The sequence below is a fragment of the Mytilus galloprovincialis genome, chromosome 9 (genome assembly GCF_965363235.1).
Source record: "Mytilus galloprovincialis chromosome 9, xbMytGall1.hap1.1, whole genome shotgun sequence".
NCBI classification, from domain to species: Eukaryota; Metazoa; Mollusca; class Bivalvia; order Mytilida; family Mytilidae; genus Mytilus; species Mytilus galloprovincialis.
In genome coordinates, this window is record NC_134846.1 from 31,711,327 (window position 1) to 31,733,286 (window position 21,960).

The window sequence follows — 21,960 nt, forward strand, 5'->3', positions numbered from 1 at the left end:
GGCAGGTGAGTTAAAAACGACAAAATTTCCTTAAAATTACCAATTCAGGGGCAGCAACCCAACAACAGGTTGTCCGATTCATCTGAAAAATTTAGGGCAGATAGATCTTGACCTGATAATAAACCCGTGTCAGATTTGCTCTAAATGCTTTGGTTTCAGAGATATAAGCCAAAACCTTCATTTTACTCCTATGTTCTATTATTAGCCATGGTGCCCATCTTGGTCGGGTCATCGAACACATTTTTAAACTAGATACCCCAATGATGATTTTGGCCAGGTTTGGTTAAATTTGGCCAAGTAGTTTCAAAGGATAAGATTTTTGTAAAAGTTAACGACGACAAGTGATGAGAAAAGTGAATGTAAGTATGTATGTGTGCTATGCACGCTTTCTCTCTATCTTCTTTGATTCCTGAAAAATACTCAAATTGAATTAAATTCATTCAAGTGAAATAGCTTCAAATGATTTTATTGATATTTCAGCAATGCTGAATCATTTGCAAATCTTGTCATGCTGATAATTTTTGCTGTAATCGGTTTGTCTCAATTTTCTATAGTTCCAGCAAAAAATACGTAATTCGGTAAAATTTATCTTCCACAAGGGCAATAACTCCTATTTAAAAGACTGACGATTTCAGCAATAGTATCTTTTTGTAGATTTTGTCATCATAATCATAAGTTTACATGTATGTATTCAAATCAGCTTATTTTCTGTTGTTGTTATTGATAATATGTCACAAATATCATTTTACTAATATGAAAATAAAGAGTTATAACATAATTGTTCAGATGTAGGAATTTTTCACCCATTATGACCTGGAGCTGTTTTCTGCTGTATGTTCGAATTGCGGGTTTTGACACATTCGTAAATTCACCATTTCGATTTTATAACAAACTTCTTGATAACACAATTTATTCAGATAAATATGATCCAACATTTACATAACAAATCAAACAATTATTGTGTTAACAATTTATACAATACATTTATGTGTTCTTCGATACATTCTGTTAAACAGAACATACTTCCTTGGAATATATAAATAAAAACACATCACTGAGTCCTGTCAAATGAGATGAACAGGCAAAAACATGCGGGTACTCCGACGGGAGTCCACCCCCCCCCCCCCCCCCCCTATATGCTAGCTATAGTAGATAAGAACGTTTGGTTTTCCCATTTGAATGGTTTTCCACTAGTACTTTTTTAGGGTCCTTTATATAGCTTGCTGTTTGGTGTGAGCCAAGGCTCCATACCGAAGACCGTACTTTGACCTATAATGGTTTACTTTTACAAATTGTGACTTGGATGGAGATTGTTTCATTGACACTCATACCACGTATTCTAATATCCATATAGGTAAAATTACAGCAGTTCTTTGTCAAAACATGTTCCTCTTACTCCTTATTCTTCAGATAGCCCCTTCCCCCCTTTACTCCCCTTACTTCAAATTATGGATCCATACTGTAAATAAGATTTAATATCATCAGTGTACTTTCTCATAACTTTCCTGAACAAAATTCAACTTAAAATAATAAAATTTTCATACATGACATCTTCCTCGGAGCATAAGGGAGCTACCATTTGATTTTTATGGGGGGGGGGAGGGCTAGGATGAAATTTGAAAAAAATAGGCAGGACAGGAGTTTTGAGTAAAAAAAAAGGCAGGGTGGGACATTTTGCAAAAAAAAAAATGCAGGATGACCATTTAGGTAAAAAAAAAGTCAGGATAAACTAATAAAAAAAAAGGCAGGACCGAATAGAGTGAAAAATAAAAAGGCAGGACAGAGATTACAACTAAAAAAAAATGCAGGACAAAATTTTTTTCATCCTAGCCCCCCCCCCCCCCCCCATAAAAATCAAATGGTAGCTCCCTAAATTGTCAAACACTCTAGAATAATCAAAAAGAAAGAATTTGTTTTTGAATGTTGTATTTAGTTTTGCTTTGGTTGAGAAAAATAATTCTCTGGATATATATAGCAATGGTTTTTTTTAAAAAGTAGCGTGTTAAAAATAGACTGCTCACAAAATATGTTGGTGTGCCTTTTGCACTTTTTTCCTTGATGAAAGTATTGAGGCCAACAGAAAAGGAGAAGGCCCTGTTAGACCCTCTGTAGGCCCAAAAATATAGCATTTTTACAAACTTGTTCAAAATGATAGCTCTTAAAATAGCTATTTATTGGAAAGAAGAATACTTTGTTTCCATAAATATAAGCATTTTTTACAATATAATGCACATGCATTAGGTACTAGCATCATTAATTCACGCCAACATTTTTTGAAATCCTCACAAGTTGGCATCTGTTCTAAATTGGATGTTTTTTGTGTTTTTTATATTTAAAATTGAAAGTGGCCACACTTGTGTTCAGTCTTAATATTTAAATATATGTTGTATTTGATGATAATGCATAACAAATATAAATAGATTGAGACTGAACGCAATGCAGCTACTTACATTTAAGAAAAAAAACATCTGAAAAGTGACTTTTTATGGCATATTTGATAGGTTTATCATATTTAAGTTTGAATTTGAGCATCTTCTTATTGGCCATATCATTTCAAATCTTTAACATAAACTAAATAAATCGACTGGAAATGCCACACAATTTTTTTTATAAATGTGAAAAAGACGTACTTAAGATTTTAAGCAAAAATTAGCCCTTACTGGAAAGAAGAACTGAAATTAGATACAGTACCTGACAGACTCGTATCTTATGAACATGTTGTGACATCAGAAATATTATATTCGATGGATACATGTATATAATACTTTGGGATTTAAAGGGACAAATAATTTGCTTGGACACTATAATGCAAATTGAATGACAACACATGCACTTAACATGCAGATTAAGTTGAGTATTACATGAAAACATTTCTGACACATGGATTTGGAGGTAACATGATAAGATAAAATAAAGGAGATGTGGCATAATTGTTCTTCATCAAAAACATACATGTATGATGTCACACAGTGAATTGGCCATTAATGTCAGTTGTATTTTGAACAAGGTTTGAGATAAAAATATAGGTTTCTTGGAGAGTTGCTTCTAATAAAATTTAATAAAACCTTTTAAATAAAATATACTACATTAATTATGAATGTCTATTTTGTACATTTCAAATTGGGATTTTTTGCAAATATTTTTGCTTCATCAGATGAAAATGGCTGTTTTCTGCTTTTTAGTCAGGTTGTTGTCTCTTTGACACGTGCACATTCTCCATTTATTTTCTCAATTTTACTCTGAGAACCTGTCTATTAGTTTGCAGTGGTCACCAAAAATTATTCTTTCCTTTGAGAATGAAAATAACTCTTTCATGCTATGGTCTATGCTCATTTAAACATGGCTAATGCCCATTGTAAAGTTATTGCCTATTCATGTTAATATGAGCATAGATTAGAAATGAAATAACTATTTCTTTAAACAGAAAATTTAACATTGAATATAATAAATTATAATCATAATTCATGTTTACGTATATATGTTACAGTGAATTTGTATAATCAGGGATTATGTAGAATCCCTAAAATTTTCAGGGATTATGGTTAATCACTGGTTAGTTTAGGGATTATATATAATCACTACAATTTTCAGGGATTATGTATATTCACTAGAAAAAACATCAGGGATTATACAGAATAACTGAAATGATACTAAAATATATAACATATTGAAATATCTTAAAAAATCATAATAATAACCTTAATATTGTAAAACGTTAGGCATAATTTATCAATATGTGAGACACAAAAATATTAAAAGGTTATACACAAAATAATTAAATGATAAGCACAATATAATTAAATGATAAGCAAAATATATATAGAATAATTGATGTTTTGTTTTTAATACTGACTTTATCAGTAATGATATCAAGCGAGCCCTTTTTGATATTGACTGTGATATTCAGTATTAATAATATCAAGCGAGCCCACACGGGCGGGTTGATGAAGTCAGTTTGAAAATATTAAATGGCATAATGATTATTCTTCTTATCGTATTGTTTTAGCAATTGTTTTTAGGTTGAGAATATGAAATAAAATGAAATTGTCATTAAAACTATTTTTATGCGTACAGTTGTTTTGATAAATGTTAATGTTATGTATAATATTTTAATATCAAACATTTTATTTACAAACTAAATTTGGATGGCATTGACTATTATACATTTGCCCTGATTTTCTACAGGCATATCTATCAAACTCACATCTGTTTTTACCACAACATCAACATTTTATAAAAAACCCTTGTCCTCCACATCAAATCAGATTTTACGGCACGTCTTAGAGAAATAGAGTTTTCAGCACAAACATCTCAGAAGGTACAAATTGTACCAATGAAGGGAAATCAGCAACCTCAAACTGATTTCTTGTATTTAAGATCTAAGCAGGATTCCATGCTATATAGCAAGGCGATATCCTTCTCCAGCCTTTTCGTGAATATTGACCATTAGTTTTTTTGGATCTCCCTTTCCTGGAACCAAGGATTTATACAAATCCTTGCTGGAACAACTAGTGTAATTGGTTTGAGATATCATCTTTGAAGCTTTTAATTATTGATAATCCCTGAAATCATATTAGGGAATTTGTAGAATAATAATTAAAATTATCAGTGATTATATAAAATCACTGGTCATTTTCAGGGAATCTATATAATCACTGATGTTTTTAGTGATTCTACATAATCCCTGAAAAATCAGGGATTCTACATAATCCCTGATTATACAAATTCACTGTAACATATACACATACAGTATATATGCATTAAGGGAATAAACAAATTAACTCCTACTTGTGTTGACTTAATCACTATGGGAACCAGCTGGTAACTAAGGTGATAACAATATTTATGGAAGATTCTGAGAGAAAATCACCAGCAACCACTTTTTAAACAGTTAAACTCAAGAGTGAATAGAATGAGTGTGTGTGTATTGTAAAAACAATAATAAACATTCACAAGGATCTATATCTATGAGGCTTTGCATGGGTTTATGAAATTAAAAATAATGTGGAAAAAAAAATTTAAAAAAATACCAAAAATATGAAGAATACAGATTAAAAGTACCGGTATATAGAAAACAGATTAAAAGTATATAGAAAACTATGGAATATTACAGTATACTAAAGAATAAGGCAATTCAAAACTGATTACAGAAAAACAGAATAAAGAAATCACAAAATTACATACAAATTTAATAATTCAATAATTTGAATGAGAATTTTATTTTATAAGAGTTATTTTCAAAGATACTAAAAAATGCCATAAAAATTTAAAGAATTAAAGAATGCAGAAATCATATGTAATAAGAAATACTATTTGTAAAGGGTTGCACACAAATACACTTGCTTTCCATGATTGCAGTAAATTTAAGAAATTTAACGATAAATAAGTTAACCGAATTTAATCAACCATGATAGTACTTGCATTTACTTACAACTTTTCATACTATGACTAAACCAATCAAAACACTGTATTCCTAAATCTGTAACAATCATAACTATACACAAAAAACAAAAACAATGATAACAGATGGACAGTTACCATGGTAACACAGAATGATTACTAACATAAGTAAACATTACTTATACAGGGTCATAATAAATATATGGTATATATACGATAAGGTAAGAAGAATTTTATACTATACTGAGTGCCAATGAAAACGCAACACTTTTGTTTTTCCAAAAAATCTTATAATTTTTTATTTTATTTATACAAGAACTTTATATATAGTTGGTTGAAAATGACTTTTAAGACAATTGTCGACAACTTTACGGTTGAGTGATTTTTGGAACAAATGCGAAGTAAGGGTTATTTTGAACAGACATAAACCGAGTTCACCGCTTTTCAACATACGCACCATTTTCACGATTTTATCATTCAAAGCTTGGCTAATATCATGAATTTTCCCGCCCTTATTGTTAAGAAATTGTGATAAACATCTGAGTAAATACCAGGACTTTCTGACAACCAGCAACATACAGTTTTGGGCAGGATCCAATGACAGCATACAATTACGAGAAGACTGCAGTTGTAGCCTCTGCAATAACCCAAATCATCCACAAATTCAACCAAAATGGATCATTTAATGATAAGCCACATCCCGGGGTACAAAAAGCAATAAACGCCCAGCAAGACCGATACAATTTGTCTTTAACATATCCGATATCGACTCTGATGGCTGTCCAAATGTCACGAGAGTTCAATGGTGGTCACGGTAGAACCTTTGGAGCAATTTCAGTAAAGCACCACTTGCGCAGAAATTGTTAAAGAGCACCACAGTCTTTCCTTAGTGACATCTAAACGGCCTTCTGGCGTAAACATCGAATTCTGTAGACCAAAAATCATTCATTATGTACCAAAAACCGTTAGTGGTGGTTACATAGACATTTGGCACCCGCATTGGCCAAAAGTCATGCTTTTCGCCGGATTTTGGTCCGATCGAGCAAATTTTGCATCAGATTTGACATGAATTAGACGATGAAAACCATTACCAATATCATAAAGTCAGCTTGAGTTTGCTTTGCGGGACAAGTGGAATAACATTCCTCAGGATCCCTTTAAACGTCCGGGATGATCAATTCCACGGGGCTGTTGAAATTGCGCTGCACCACAGGGTTGTAACATTTTTTGCTAGAACTGTGAGTTCATGATTCGACATTGGATGTTTCGTTTACCTATTGCACCCGAAAGATGACAATGAAACATTTTTGTTTGATATCGATCTATTGTTAACATTGTTAATTTTCAAGAACAAATTATTTTGAAAGATTGTCATTTCTAATATAAATTTTATTTTTTAAAAACCAGGTGTTGCGTTTTCATTGGCACTCAGTATATTAAATATTCTTAAATTCTATAAAATAATTTTTTTCTTGAATTCTATACAATAATTTTTTTCTTGAACTCTATTCAATTATATTTTTTATCACTTACAATATAATTACTGTACAGCAAAATCAAACAGACTAGATATCTTCATATAAGTTTATTGTTTTCTACACAACTTTCCAAATCATAATTACTTCAGTAAAAATCTACTTGTTTAAAAAATAAATAAGGAATATGTGTCCATGGGACACAGATGATGCCCCTGCTTGCATATCGTGTAAAGGGATAAAAGGATATAATTAACTGAAGAACAGTAAAAGTGACGTCACCAAGGAACATATATATTAGATACGTCACCCAATTTTGTACTTGATCTGATTTTTGTTTTAATAAGTATTGAGTATATATGTTTCATAAAATTTTGTTGAGGCAAACTTAAGTACGCCAACAGAAAAGAAAAATTCATCAATTTTTCCATTTGTAAAGGGGCATAACTCTAGAACGGTTGAAGTGACACCACCATCTGTGTTTTGTGGTAATAAGCATTGTGTATAAATTTCACAACATTTGGTTGAGCAACTTTGGGACAAATGTACAGACGTACAGATGGACAAGGGTAAAACTGAATGCCCCCTCCGTAAAATATGGAAATCCATGTTTTATTTATTTTTTAAAGACAATTATGATATGATAATAGCTTTTATGTCATTTAATATTTTTATTACAAAAGGGTAAAAAAAAAAGTTATGAATGAATGATAAAATTATAGACAAATGTTCCAATATTTCCTATTGCATTATATAGTTATCATGGTCACATAATGTACTGTATGTATTATAATTTTATGTCATGATTATTGCACTAAGAAGTAGTTTCTGCAACCAAACTACTTTCATAAATCTAAATCCCAAGTTATGGAAATTACACCAGTAAATAAGGGAAGAAAAAAAGGTAAGAGCAGTTATGAAGCTATTTATATTTCCAAGGGTCATAACTCCTATCAAACTATAACAATCATTTTCTAACTCAACAATATAAACATGCAATATTCTTCAACAACTGTAAGGTTGGGAGCCATAAAATGGCCGGTTTTGAACATGATTAAAATATTGTTAATATAAAGTTCACATTCAAATAGTATCAAGATCTATCATGAAATTCAAGGGAAAATGGCTTACACAAGTAGGCAAATTTTATATTATTGATACTTCAATCCATAACTCATGTCAAAAATTTCCAATATTAAAATACCAGCCAAAGGGAGGTTACTGAATTACATAAGGGGAAGTAAGTTGTAAAACATACATTTTTTCATCACAGCAAAAGTCACAGACTTCAGTTATCATTAAAAATGCTTCAGGTCATCAGGCCTGATTTCAGCAAATTTAATATGGACCGTTTTGAACATTTTTAGAAGTCACAGGCCATTCTAAATAAGATGTTAGGTAACAAGAAAGCCCCCCCCCCCCAAAAAAAAAAAAAAAAAAAAAAAAAACAAACAAGATCCCATGTTGGAGACCAATATAGTGGCATTTTCTATGAAAGATTTGAAAGAATCATTGAAATTCAATCGTTGTTTTAGGACTGATGCACATACAACATTGCCAAACCCCTTGTTACGTTTTTAACAATTTAACAAATGGCATTATCTATTAAAGTCCATGTTCTGCTATGGAAACCCTATAAACTCAATGGGATGACAAAATTGATTGCACATTTACATTAAATAAGAAATATTATTTAAAAATTCCATAAAAATCCAGCTATGATGAAAGAACAGACAAACAAATACAAAATGAATGAATGAACAGAAAAAAAGTTATATTAACCACTATTTGATAACAGTAAAAATTAATTTCTTTGGAATTCAAAATGTAAAAAATCCATGAAATATTTACAAAAAATATTATGCATCAATGTAACATGAACTGTATTAGATAATATTATTCCAACACACAAAAATGTTTCATGGAAAGTAAAGTTTGTCTTGGGGAAAAACTCTTCCCACATTACCCTTCTTCATTGTCCGAGGTTACTCCAATGGGGCGGGGCCTCTTACATAGATTGATGCAAATGTCACTTATGTAAATTCTATTATATAGCTAGACACTTGATTTTTCTTCTGAATAATTTGTAGGTTCAACAGACTCCAGTAAGAATTGTGTTGGTCCACCAGATGTTGTTTCTGGAAGACAACCCCTCTGAATCACTGCACATATGCTCTATATCACTGCACATATGCACTCTGAATTACTGCACAAGTTGCTCTAATTCAATGCATAAATGCACTCTGAACCACTGCACATTTGCACTATGAATCAAAGTGCATAGGTACTCTGAATCACTGCAGATTTGCACTATGAATCAATACACATATGCAATATGAATCACTGCACATATGCACTCTGAATCACTGCACATATGCACTCTGAATCACTGCACATATGCAAAGAAAGACAATTTGTTTGGAAACATTGTGATCTATACGAACTGTTGATTGTATAATCCAGCTAAGGTGTATTTCTATTCCTAAAATAAAATCAATGACTCTTGTGTGAGTTATTTTTAGTAATCATGTATATTTCTATCCTGAGCAGATCATGTGACTAGATGCTAGCTACTGTAGTTTGACGTGGCTCCCGCTAACAATCGGCAGATCCAACCCCTCACTGTCCTTATGATCTGGCTAGGTAAAGCACATGGCTGCAACTTGGTTAAAACTTCACCACATTGCATCATATAATCAGTTCATAGGTTAAGGAAAATATTGAGTGATGCACATATCATTTATTAATGTGTTACTCTAATTACTCAAGATTTCATTTTTTTGGGGACATTTCTTTCCGTTTGATAGACACACCAAACTTTTTCAACAGATAAAACACAAGAGGATTTTTGTAGATACATTATGCATATCTTATTAAGTTCTTTTTAAAAGTACATTTGCTCCTAAGGCCAGTTTTTTTTAATTTGTTGGTTTACGGATCCGCCGACCCTATTTTTTCTGATTTGCAGAATAAAAATAAAATTGACATTTCATGCTTTTTTATACCCGCAGACCCTATCAAAATCACTATCCCTGAAAAATAAATAAAGTATTCTTTTTTATGAAATGAAACGCATTTAACACTAGCTAATAGAATTGATAACACTTTGTTTGTGAAAAAAAAAACTTCAAAAATAATCCATATGTTTATGTATCTAAAAATATATAAATCAATAACTGACCTTGAACTGTCGTTTACACAAATACAATAAAATCATTTCCCATGTTTGTCATCATTCCCTAAGATGCATAATATCATAGAAAAATGGAAAATGGACTTGTCCAAACGTGGAAGACTCTAAATATAAACAAATCATTCAGAATTTTCTTGTTTCATAGATAACGAAGCAAAAACCCATCCATTTGGATATAAAAAAATGGGAATGCATGACAACTGATGAACCCGATATCCTCATTTTTCCAGTGGACGAATCTATGTTTTTGACACAAATGATTTTTGATGATCATTATTTACCAAGTTTCCTGAAATTGATAAAGAGCTATGCGGATCTGTTTTTTTTTTCTTGTTTGTGAAATGACGATTTACTTACGTCTTTGTCCGTGGACACAACCCCCCTTTTTGGAAATTATTAGATGATGTCATGCGATGTTTATGACAGTTGACATCGAACTTAAATTTAAGAAATGATGACAAAAGAGCATACCAAGCATATTGTTATAAAGGTGAAATATATTTTTTTGGGGATATTTTTCTGTCCTGAAAGATATTTTCTTTCTTTTTTTTTCTTACTTTTACCGACCGACCGACCAGACTTTTTCATGGGGAAATCCGTAAACCAACAAATTAAAAAAACCTGGCCTAATATGTACAATAAATTTTGGAAATAATTTTTTAACAAAGTTTCAGGCTTTTAGGAATAAAGCGGAATTTGTGAGGTATTTTTATCAAATTTCAAAAATTTCAATATTGACTTTTTAATTAAAATTAGTACAGCATGTACAAATAATCTTCATATGTAATCCAAATTAATGCCACCTTTAAAAAGAGGCTCTATGTACTTGTTTTCAAGTTAAATAAGTTAAAATCATAATTCTTTTTATGTCGCAGTTTGACGTTGCAAAAATAACATTTTATGTAAGCAATGTCATTTCCTCCCCTGTTACTGAATCGTAGAACATACATGTAGAATTTTATATTCGTGTAATCATAGTATGGACAAAGAATCTATATTTTAATCAGTTTGACACAGTTCAAATAGCAATCTCAATGCAATATTAGTTTACTAGTGACATCATTAAAACTAACAGTGAAGTAAAATTTGAGACTTGAAATAAGGAATTGTAATAAGATTGCCAATGGTATTACTATCAAACATAGTCCAAACGAGGTGGATTTGACACATGAGAGGTTTAGATAGCTATAAAGCCAGGTTAAACCCCCAATTTCTACATATCAAAATGCCTGTAACAAGTCTAGAATATGACAGTTGTTTTCCATTCATTAGATGTGTTTCAGCTTTTGATTTTGCCATTATATAAAGAATTTTTAATTTCCCTTGCAGTTTGGTATTTTGTTATTTTACTCTAAATACAACTTTGTTACTATGTAAATGTACCCCTGTATAATAAGGCCAAATAAAAAAGTATGTGTGGTTCCAGTTACATCTGAAAAAAAGTTAGGGTAGGTAGGTAGGGATTTCTTTTTATTTTATGTTTTTTTTTTACATTGAGTCTATGGGAGCAACATTCTGACTTTAACAGTGCTTAATGAAAAAAGGCAATAAAATCTTTAGGGTAGGCTATTTTTGAGGCGAAAAAAGTAGGGAAGGTAGGGTTACTGGAACCACACATATATTTTTATTTGGCCTAAACAGTGCAGGTTTGACTGCATAATAAACAGCACATCTATAAAAGGATATATGAATGACCATGGTGCTTTACCACCATTTAGGTATATCACATAGAGGTATGCGTCTCGAGGTTTTCCCTGAATGGAGTAGTAATACGGTAGAAAACTGTGTGCTTTGAATCTGCGTCTCTCATAAAACCTGATAGCTATGTGGTTTGTGGCCAGTACATGTAGATACACAGCTTTACAGTTTGATCTCTCTTTGGTGGTCAGACTTTGTATCAAACTGTCCAGCAGCAGGGAAGCTGAAATATACAAATTATTTCTTGTTAATTTTTACAAAGGATTACCTGTCAGTCCTCTACTAATTACCATTCATATTTAATATACAAATGTAAATAAGAATAAATATTGTCTATATGTCTTTGAGAATCTCTCCAACAAAAAAAACTTAAATGTCTGGTAATGTCTACGCCTGTAAACAAGCCTCTTTACAATATTTCATTCTCTTAAAATAAGGATTAAGAGGTATAGAGGTCTACATAAATTCTGTAGTTCAGTAGACAAATGTCTACTGAATATGTCATTATTTTAAAACTTTTAAAACATCTATTGAGGTCGACATTCATTTTTTTTAGATTATAATATCTTGCACTGTTTAAATAGTTAATGTATTAAAGGTAAAAGAAATAGTAAAATCAAGTCTGAAGTTTTTATTCACATACTTCACATAAACGTATGCTAAAAGTATGCTATAACTCCCTAACCTCAATTTCTTCTGAATTTATAAACTTAAATAAATTATAAATACCTATCCCATGTTTCCTAAAGTCTACTACAACTCCTAAACTTAAAATGTATGCCACCTGAGAAGTTGATGGGAACTGCGGTGCTAGAATGTCTGCGTCCTGGTAAAATAAGAACATGTTATAAAATAAATTTATGTTTCAATTGTGTTAATAAAATGTCTGCATGAATGTAAAACAAGTTTAAGAACATATGTGTTTGTTTACTTCATATACTTTGTGTCTCTTCTCATTTTGCTGCTTGTTTATTGTGCCTGAGACCAATATGATAAGGCCACACCAATTTGATTCCTTGTTCGACGTACCCGCATGCACCTATTTTTTTCAAAACAGAATTTTTTTATTTTTTTTAAATTCCCGCTTCCCGCATCCGGAAATGTAATCATCTCCATTTCCCGCACCGTTTTTTTGTAAATATTATAAAAAGATATCAACATTTGTTTTTAAAATCACAGTCTAACCTGTATATAATGATTTTAAACATAAAAGCACCCCACCACACTTTGTAAATATCTGTGAGAATATTTGTTTCAGCATGAAACCTATTTATCTAAAGCGGGAGTGCTCCGATATAAATTTATATCAGCAGAAATACCTGTAAAGAACAAAAAAATGGTTACTTTCCCCCTTGCTTATATTCCCTATCAAAAAATATTCGTTGTTAGAATAAAGTACAAAGAACTTCTGAAGGATTTGCCTTCAACTGCAATTATATTGTATGCTGGCGAAACAAAACTATCCATAGCCGCTGCATGTTTATGCACCTGTCCTGATTGATTGAGGGGCCTGTCGTTCAGCAGTTATCGTTTGTTGATGTTGTTCATTGGTATTTTCCTGTTTGGATATACATGATATATATAAATTAGATCGTTGGTTTTCCTGTTCGAATTGTGTACGCTAATAATTTTGGGGTCCTTTATAGCCTGCTGTTTGGTCTGTATCAAAGCCCTGGGTATAAGGCCGTACTTTGACCTGTGTTTGTTATTATCAGGTTGAGAACAACCCTCCCTCAGACAAGGGGTCATTTTACTGATGAAGAAAAGAAAATAGAAATACCAAGGATTTGTATAGTTCTTCTATACAAAACCTTTGAAAACTTAGAATTTTGTACTCAAAAAGAGGAGAGTAACATCATATTTTAAACAACTTTTTCTAAAAGAGGGGTCCACTTATTTTGAATAATATTAAACTGTTAAAGTAAATGTGTCAATGGTTCAAGTCCAGGAATATTACAAAATTCTTGGACATGTTTTGACCATTTAATACCAGATAGATATATAGTTCTTTGAGAAAATATGAGCTCTTTTGTACAAACAAATATATTATAACTTATATTGATCCCTCATAAAACATGTAAAAGGGATATTTATATCATTAAGGGGTTGTCCCCAAACTGATTATGACTTGGATGGAGAATTGTCTCATTGTCAGTCACACATACATAGACCAGATTTAATTATTTCTTGGTGAACAGGGAAAAAATACTTCAGAAATTAAAGAAATGTCAAAGTACAAGTGAGAAATCAAGCTTTAATATTGTCAAAACCTACTATTTTATGTTTACAAAAAAAATTATAATCGCTCGCCTTTACTTTTCAAGCTTCGCCTCAAAAATTTGCAAATTAAATATTTTTTTATTAAAATTTTCAAATCGCTCGCTAGCCCCAAATTTTGGAGTCCAAAAATCCGTAGAACAAGAAATTAAATTGGTGTGGCCTAAGTCAAAACTTTTTCAAATTTTTTTTAGTTTTATTGTTGTACTGTTACATCACTGTTCCAACGTAATTCCAGGTGATGGGAATGACTGAAAGCTCTCAAATATGTTTAACCTTACACCACTCTTAATGTGCCGGTAATCTAGTAGTTGATGGCCATTTATAAAGTAGTTTACTTTAGGGTATACTTTTGCTCATTGTTGAAGACCTTCAAAAGAACAATAGTTGTTCACATCCAAATGACTTTATGCTTGTCTTTAGAAAGATATAATTATTCTAGAATTTCCAGACATCTTTTCAAAAATTTAAGGAAAGCTTGCACATAAAAAGTCATATATTAACGGTCTGTCTAATTGAATGATCTTTACATAATTAATGTAACACTTTACCTGTAGAGTACAATAATTTAAACAATAAAGTTATCAGATTCAAACACCAAAAAAAACACTGTCTTTTTTCAAGAATGTTCTTGCTACAAAAAGAAAATACCAACAATTAGAAAATTCTCTCCAAAATTGTTTTATTTCTGTACATTTAAAAAAGGTTATGCTCTATAGTTTCTATTTCTTTACAACTGGTACATTCATTAGCTTTGGAAAGTTTATATTTTTTCAAGAAGATATTTATGAGGGACTATTCTGTGTAAAATGTTATATTGGAAAGCTTGTAGTTTGCTTTTTAGTACATTTAATAAACAGCTGCGCCAATGAGCGCATGATACGCCCGTCGTCTTGTGTAGAAGTTTTAAGCAATAACCATATATTGTTTTTGAGATACGGCGGGTCATGTGAAATCCCTCCTGTTTTTTTTTTACAAAAAACTAAATATCACTAAAATAAAATTTTGAATCAAAACCAAAAAGTATACAGATCTTAAGCTTAATAAAATGAAGAAGTGTGTAAAGTTTTAAGCAATAATCAAAAATCGTTTTTGAGATAAGGTGCGACATGTGAAAAAAACAAACCCCTGTTTTAGTTACAAAGTGCCGTAACTCAAAAACTTTTAATCTTATTTTCACCAAAAAGTATACAAATCATTTCACCATCATAAGAAATAACTATATAAAGTTTCATGAAATTTGGATAAGTCGTTCTCAAGTTACGGTGCGACATGTTTACGACGGACACTGGACATTTGTATACCATAAATCTTCTGGTCAAAATTTTGACGCGCGTATAAAAACCAGTGAATAAATCTTTTTCATTGTTCATCACTAATTTCTGTATTAAAACTTTCTTCCTACCTATGCTGTAAAATCATGTAAATGGACCATTGAGACCTTAAAAAGAGAGTGTTTATTCTAATGAGTAACATACTCAGACTAACCTCTTTGTTTAGAGATGACAGAAGTTTAACCTCTGCTACAACAATACCCACAATCCTTGATTGGAATGTTGCCGCAAGTGAGTAAAACTTTGGATTGGAGGTTATTTCTTGATACCATGTATCTGGATATCTGGAAAATATCAATAATAAAATGGTTGAAACAGAGATATGTCTCGCCTGTAGGTAAATTAGATAATGTTGATGTTGAAATAGCAATTTTGTAACATGTATTTTAATAACATTTAAAAAATACTTTTTTATGAAAAAGTTAACTATTTTTTATCCTTTGATATTATGGAATAACACATAATTAACTTAATTGTTTATTTAACATACAAACCGTAATTTGAGAAAAGAGGGACGAAAGATACCAAAGGGACAGTCAAACTCATAAATCTAAAACAAACCAGGGTTGGCAAAGTATTACCCGCCCGGGAATTCCTGGGTGGGAAAACCCGGGTTTTCCCGGGCTGGGCAATACTCCCAGAAATGGGTAATACTGGGCATTACTGGGCAATATGGTTTTTTAAGCTTATTTTAACACAAAATAGTTAAGACTTGGTGTAGTTTCATAGTATTACAGCTAAATATATACTTTTTATACAGATAACCATTGAGTCCTTTCTAGAAGAATGAAAAATTCAATTTCATTTAGTCATGTTAGTTCTTCATTAATGTAAGCACAATGCAAGATTTGCACATTTAAGGATACCCTGTTAATTGCCAAGCATTGTTTTGATAATCAAATCTTTGATAGAAATGCATTTTTTTAAGTGAATTTTTATTTTAATTGTTATACATTCATATTGCTAAATAAACAACCTAAAGGGTCATGCCATTAAAATTTACAGAATTGAAAGGGCTGATTATTGTTACATAAACAAATCTGTGTTGTAATCCGAATAATTACTTATTAATTAGTGACAGTACATATACATAAATTTAAATGTATTTTTTTCTTACTTCTTAATAAGAGTTGTACTTATTTGAAAAAAAAATGATTTTTTTGCTTTATATTTACAGTCTGACCAATCTAGACAACTGAAACAAGTTATATATATTTTAAATGTATTACATTTGTGTTTGATCACTGAATCCTCTATGAAATTTAGACCAGTATTTTATATTACCCAGTATTGCCCAGTATTACCCACTAAAACCCAGTAAAACCCGGGTTTTCCCAGTATTTCCCACTGGGCTGGGCAATACTCATAAAACCCGGGTTTTTGCCAACCCTGAAACAAACTGACAACGCCATGGCTAAAAATGAAAAAGACAAACAGAAAAACAATAGATTTTGAGAAAGGTGTACGTGTATAAATAGTATCTTTTTAAAATAAAAGTTTAAAGAAATAAAGTCAAATTTACCGTTAGTCTTTCTTTATGTATATAAATGTATCAATTTATTTTTCCATGTTTCTGAGTATAGCAGGGAAAGTTGTCTAAAAGGATATTTTTTTTTAAGGTGGTACCTAACACTTTCACTAAAATTTATTTGTCTCGTTTAATTTTCATAAAATTTTGACAAAGTATTTACTTTGACCCTTTAACAAAACTATAAAAATTTCAAAAATTTTGAACCAACCGTTTTGTCAGAAAAATTACACTGGTTATATAGCAGTTTGACAAACACCAATTTTGATCATTGAGAAGCTTAATATTCCCTTTACAACACAACGTAATTAAAACGTTTAGCTAACTTTACAGAGTTATCTCCCTGTAGTGTTAGGTACCACCTGAATAACAGTATACTTTTCAGTGGTTTGCATGTACATGTAGCTGAACATGAACAAGTGGACCAGTCATTTGGATTCGGTAAATAAGTATTCTAAGTTAATGAGGTGAAAGCAAGTTTTTATTCTAGTCTCCACATCTAAATTAATGCATTCATTTAGTTAGTTGTTACTGAAGTGAAGTTAAATCAAATATACCTACTGTGCCACATGCTTAGTATCACATGAAATCAGAAAATAATGTCAATCATGAATGTTTGTGAAATTACAATTGTGTCCATCTTGGACTCACCGAAATTAGATTTCTTTTTACATGTTTTATAGCTCTTGTGATTTAATTTGATTTGATTTTTTGTGTTTTAACGCCACTTTTAAACACTCCTTTTGGGCTAGTATTTTATGGTGGCCAGTTTTTATTGTTTGAGGAAGCCCGAATGCTGAAAGAAAACCACAGACATTACATAGGAAAACTGACAATACTAGTCAATTAAGATTGGAGTCAATTGAACCCACATGATTGGGGTTCGAACTCACAACCTCAGTGGTGACTGGCTATAGCTAGTGATTACAGTAGAAGTTCTGAACTACCTAGACCACTTGGCCACCAAGGCCTCTCATCATAAAATAATGTCAATTATGAATGTTTGTCAATTTACAATTGTGTCCATCATAGACTCACTAAAATAGCCTATCTTTTTTATATAGCTCTTGTGTATCTTAGAAAGGGGGATAATTCATAAAACTTACTCAATAGGGAACCATTCTGTGCAAAGTTTCTTGACCTCATCAATATCTTCTGGACACAGGAATCGTAACTGGATCTCTCTCTGGACACTGAAGGACAAAGCTGTGCTCATATCTTTGTAGTCATTTCACAATGAAGAACCATTATATCTTTTTATATCACCATGGTTGTCATTGACCAATGAAATTCCCTCTTTAAATGCTGTAAAAGAACAATAAAGTGTTGACACAGATTTATATGTATTGTCTGTTAACAGAAAATTCAGATTGACTGCAGCAATTGCTAAATATTTTTTTTTAAAGTTACTGAACCATAACAAAGAGAGCAGTGCTTCAACAAAATTGTCAATATGAGATGTATTAGATGTTATCTGAACTACATGTACTTAGTATTTTGAGTGGGATTATCATGATTATTGTTAAAGAACAATGAAGAACAGTGCTTTGCAATAGTCGCTAAAACTGATAGTAATGCAACTTTATCATGTTTATTGAAAATATCATTGATCTATCACAAGCAGTATATTGTACCTTTCAACATGTTCAAATTGACTACAGCAGAAAACTTAGCGATAATTGACACCACAAAGACAAGCAGAAAATTTACCAATAATTGACACCACCAAAGACAACAAAGCCTCCTACAGAAAAGTAACACATCTCGATACAGCAACTTGCATCACAGGCAAGACAAAAAATGGTGTTTTTCTTTTGAACTAATTACTGTACATGCAAAAGGTATTTTACTGGTAATACACTCTTATAATATAATACATTGTAATAGCACTATTAGTGACAATACATTCGTAGTATAGAAGATTACATTTTGACAATAAAAGTTTCTTCAGTTATGCTCCTTGCCAATGTCATGAAAATAGTTGAAAATAGAAAATGAAAATTGCAATGAGAAATAATCCATACTGCAAAATCAGTATCTTTTTTTTTTTTTGGCAGTGGTCAGTTAATTTAACTTTTTCTGCAAGTTTTTTAAAGAAACTACATTTTTAATTAACTGTTGTCACCTGTTCATGACATTTGATAGACTTTTGGTTACCCTTTGAGTACTTGACAGAAAACAATGTAAAGAAATTCTTATTTGAAATCTTCATGAAAATTTCTGGAGGTTAATAGTCTTTATTAGTACATAACTTGACTCTCTCATCAGCTTGCCTTGTCATGCTTGTGTCAAACCTACATTTTGTACTAACTGTACCTGCTTGTCGAGTGTTTTCAAAGTCCAGAAAACTAAACTATAATTTTACCTTCTGGATTGTCCAAATAATTATGACATCTTGAAGGCTACCATATTTTTTTTCTTTGACTTTTCTTTGATGCCTTACATCGTCGCAGGAAGGCATCATAGCAAAAATTTTAAATAGTCTTCCAAGACGTCATAATAATTTGGACTACCTTCCGGTATGTATCAATATAAACATGATAAAGTTAAGCTCTTTCAACTTGTAGTTTTTTTCCCAGCTAATATTTTTAACTCTGCCACATTCTGTATGTGCCTGTCCCAAATCAGGAGCATGTTATTCAGTGGTTGTTGTATGTTGTTGTATATCATGTTAAAGTTTGTTTTTCATTCATTGTTTTGTTTATCATGTTTATAAATCCAGGGTTCTCAATAAGGATTTTTTAAGGCGAGTCCAGGGACTCATCACTTTTGTCCATGGTGAGTCACAACAGTTAGAAGATATCTAATTGCAATATGATTTATCATTTTAAGGCTCCATGACCTAAAAGAGCAATGAAATGACATTACATTCAGATATCTTTTTTTCTATTGTTATAAAATGATGATATGACTATGAGCAAGGATTTGTATAGTTAGATACAAATCCTTGCTATGAGTGTTCAGTTTATACAAATTTTGATGCATCTTTGGATTCACCAGTTTTGAAAATGATGAGTCCAGACAGATTTTCATGAGTCCTGGACTCATGGACTCGCCTTAGTGAGAACCCTGATAAATCAGGATGTACAACAGAGTGAAGGTGCCGTCGATTTATTGACATTTTGCGTCTATGTGGTTCAATTTTTTTTTATTGTTGACACTAAGACCCTGTTGAATGTTTACTGGTCATGCTGATAAGAATGTCAAAACACCGAGTAACAACATACAAGTAGATTATTAACGACGGGTGCTACATGTCATGCATGTGAAGAAGGTTCTGCTTACCCTTTTAGAGCACTTGAGATTGCTCAAAGTTTTTTGTGGAGTTTGAAATTTGTGTTGCTTAGTTTTTTAGTTTTCTATGTTGTGTCTTTAGTATTAAATATTTGACTGTCTGTTAGTGTTATTTAGCCATGGTGTTTATTTTCGATCTACGAGTTTAAATGTGTATCTTTTGTCCCTCTTTTTGATCATCATCTTCTTCATCTTCACCGACCTTGAGGTGGAAACCACAGGCACTTGTTTCTAACCTTCCAATGGATAGAAACAGCACTAGAAACAAGTGCCTGTGGTGGAAATATATCAATTTTATTGGATTTCTCTTGGCTTTTATGCAGGTGCGTGATTAATATCTATGAAAGTTTAAAGTTTATAAATTAAATCATTCAAAAAAAATCATGATCAATTACCCTGTGGTCTTCCATTTTAACTTAAAGGAATTTTTATGAGTTGAGGATAAACATTTCAATACAAGGGCGTCGAAGATGAAAGTAAACATTCCAAAACAGGAAGTAAAATTTTGGATATATTAAATTGTGTCTAGCACTTCCGTAATCCCCGTTTAACAAATATATACTTTCCGTACTTTTCTGTATCTTCATAAAGAAGTTATGTGAAAAATAATTATATCGGAAAAAACGTTTGCTATTAAAGGTATACATTTTAACAAAAAAATAAAATGAGCAAGATCGAAAATGTAATGACATATTTTAACCCAAACAAGTCTGAATCTTCTCAGCGATTTATTATTTAAGGTCATTTCGTCCCACACAATCTTTGAACAACTCTAACTGTTAAGTGTTTTATTAAGAGAAAGAAATCTATATATGACAATTTGAAATTTAACATGTAAATTCTTGACACAGTTAAAAGAATATTAATTCATTATTTTATTGAAAGCTTCAGATTTTTTCAATTCAGTTAATGATCATGACTGACATGCATGACATATTTGCCACTGGACGTTATGCAAAAAACAATCAATCAATAAAACAAAGGGACAACATTAGGTATCCTGAAAACTTTGCTCTATATATATGATAGATTTCGTATCCCCCTGAAACTTTTTTAAAATGATATCATACGGTCTGTCAGAGTGCGAAGATATCAGGTATATTCTAGTATGATGATAATATGTGACCACTTGATATGATTGATAGTATATGCCTTTGATCCTTTTATGGGTGTAATTTGTGCCGCTTATAAATTATATTCTATGTCTTGATAGTTTTAGTAGTTGTCCGTATTTGATTGTCATATATTCTATTGAAATCCAAGTTGTGATAAATCATGATAAACAATTCTCAGCAAACCGGCCAATCAGACAATAAGAACTTGTTTACAAGTGAGCTACCCTCGGAATTTTTATGGTGGGGGTCACGGTGGTGGTAAACAAGACAGGATTTCAATTTATGTAATGAAAGTCAAAACTATAAATAAAAAAAATGGAGGAACGAATATAATGAAAAATAAACAGGCAGGACAGAGCCTGATTACAACTTAAAAAACCAGGACAATTTTTTTTCATCCTAGTTCCGCATAAAATTCAAACGATAGTTCTCTTAAAACCAGTGACGCATGCTAGTATAATGCAAATCGTTAATAAGATGTAAGATGTGTAAGTAGTATTTTCAAAAGCAGTGTAGATTCACACCAAGGTCCTTTTCTCGGCAAGAGCAATTGCAGGCTCTCACGTTTCAATTTCACATGATTGTTTTTTCATCATATTTCAAACAATTATAGAAATTGTTACTGACAGTTCAAAGATGTAGATCA

General features: G+C 31.5%; 1 protein-coding gene across 1 annotated transcript; it reads right to left on the reverse strand.

The window, feature by feature from the left end:
- Positions 1 to 9,352: 9,352 nt before the first annotated feature.
- On the reverse strand, positions 9,353 to 20,741 carry LOC143044812 (N-alpha-acetyltransferase 60-like). The gene is made up of 6 exons (XM_076216988.1): positions 20,595 to 20,741; positions 18,012 to 18,210; positions 15,532 to 15,661; positions 12,496 to 12,592; positions 11,755 to 11,989; positions 9,353 to 9,574 (listed from the first exon to the last, which is right to left on the reverse strand). Exons 2-6 carry the CDS (start codon positions 18,119 to 18,121, stop codon positions 9,442 to 9,444), a joined length of 705 nt encoding a protein of 234 aa, XP_076073103.1. The 5' UTR covers positions 18,122 to 18,210; positions 20,595 to 20,741; the 3' UTR covers positions 9,353 to 9,441.
- Between the last annotated feature and the right edge of the window lie 1,219 nt (positions 20,742 to 21,960).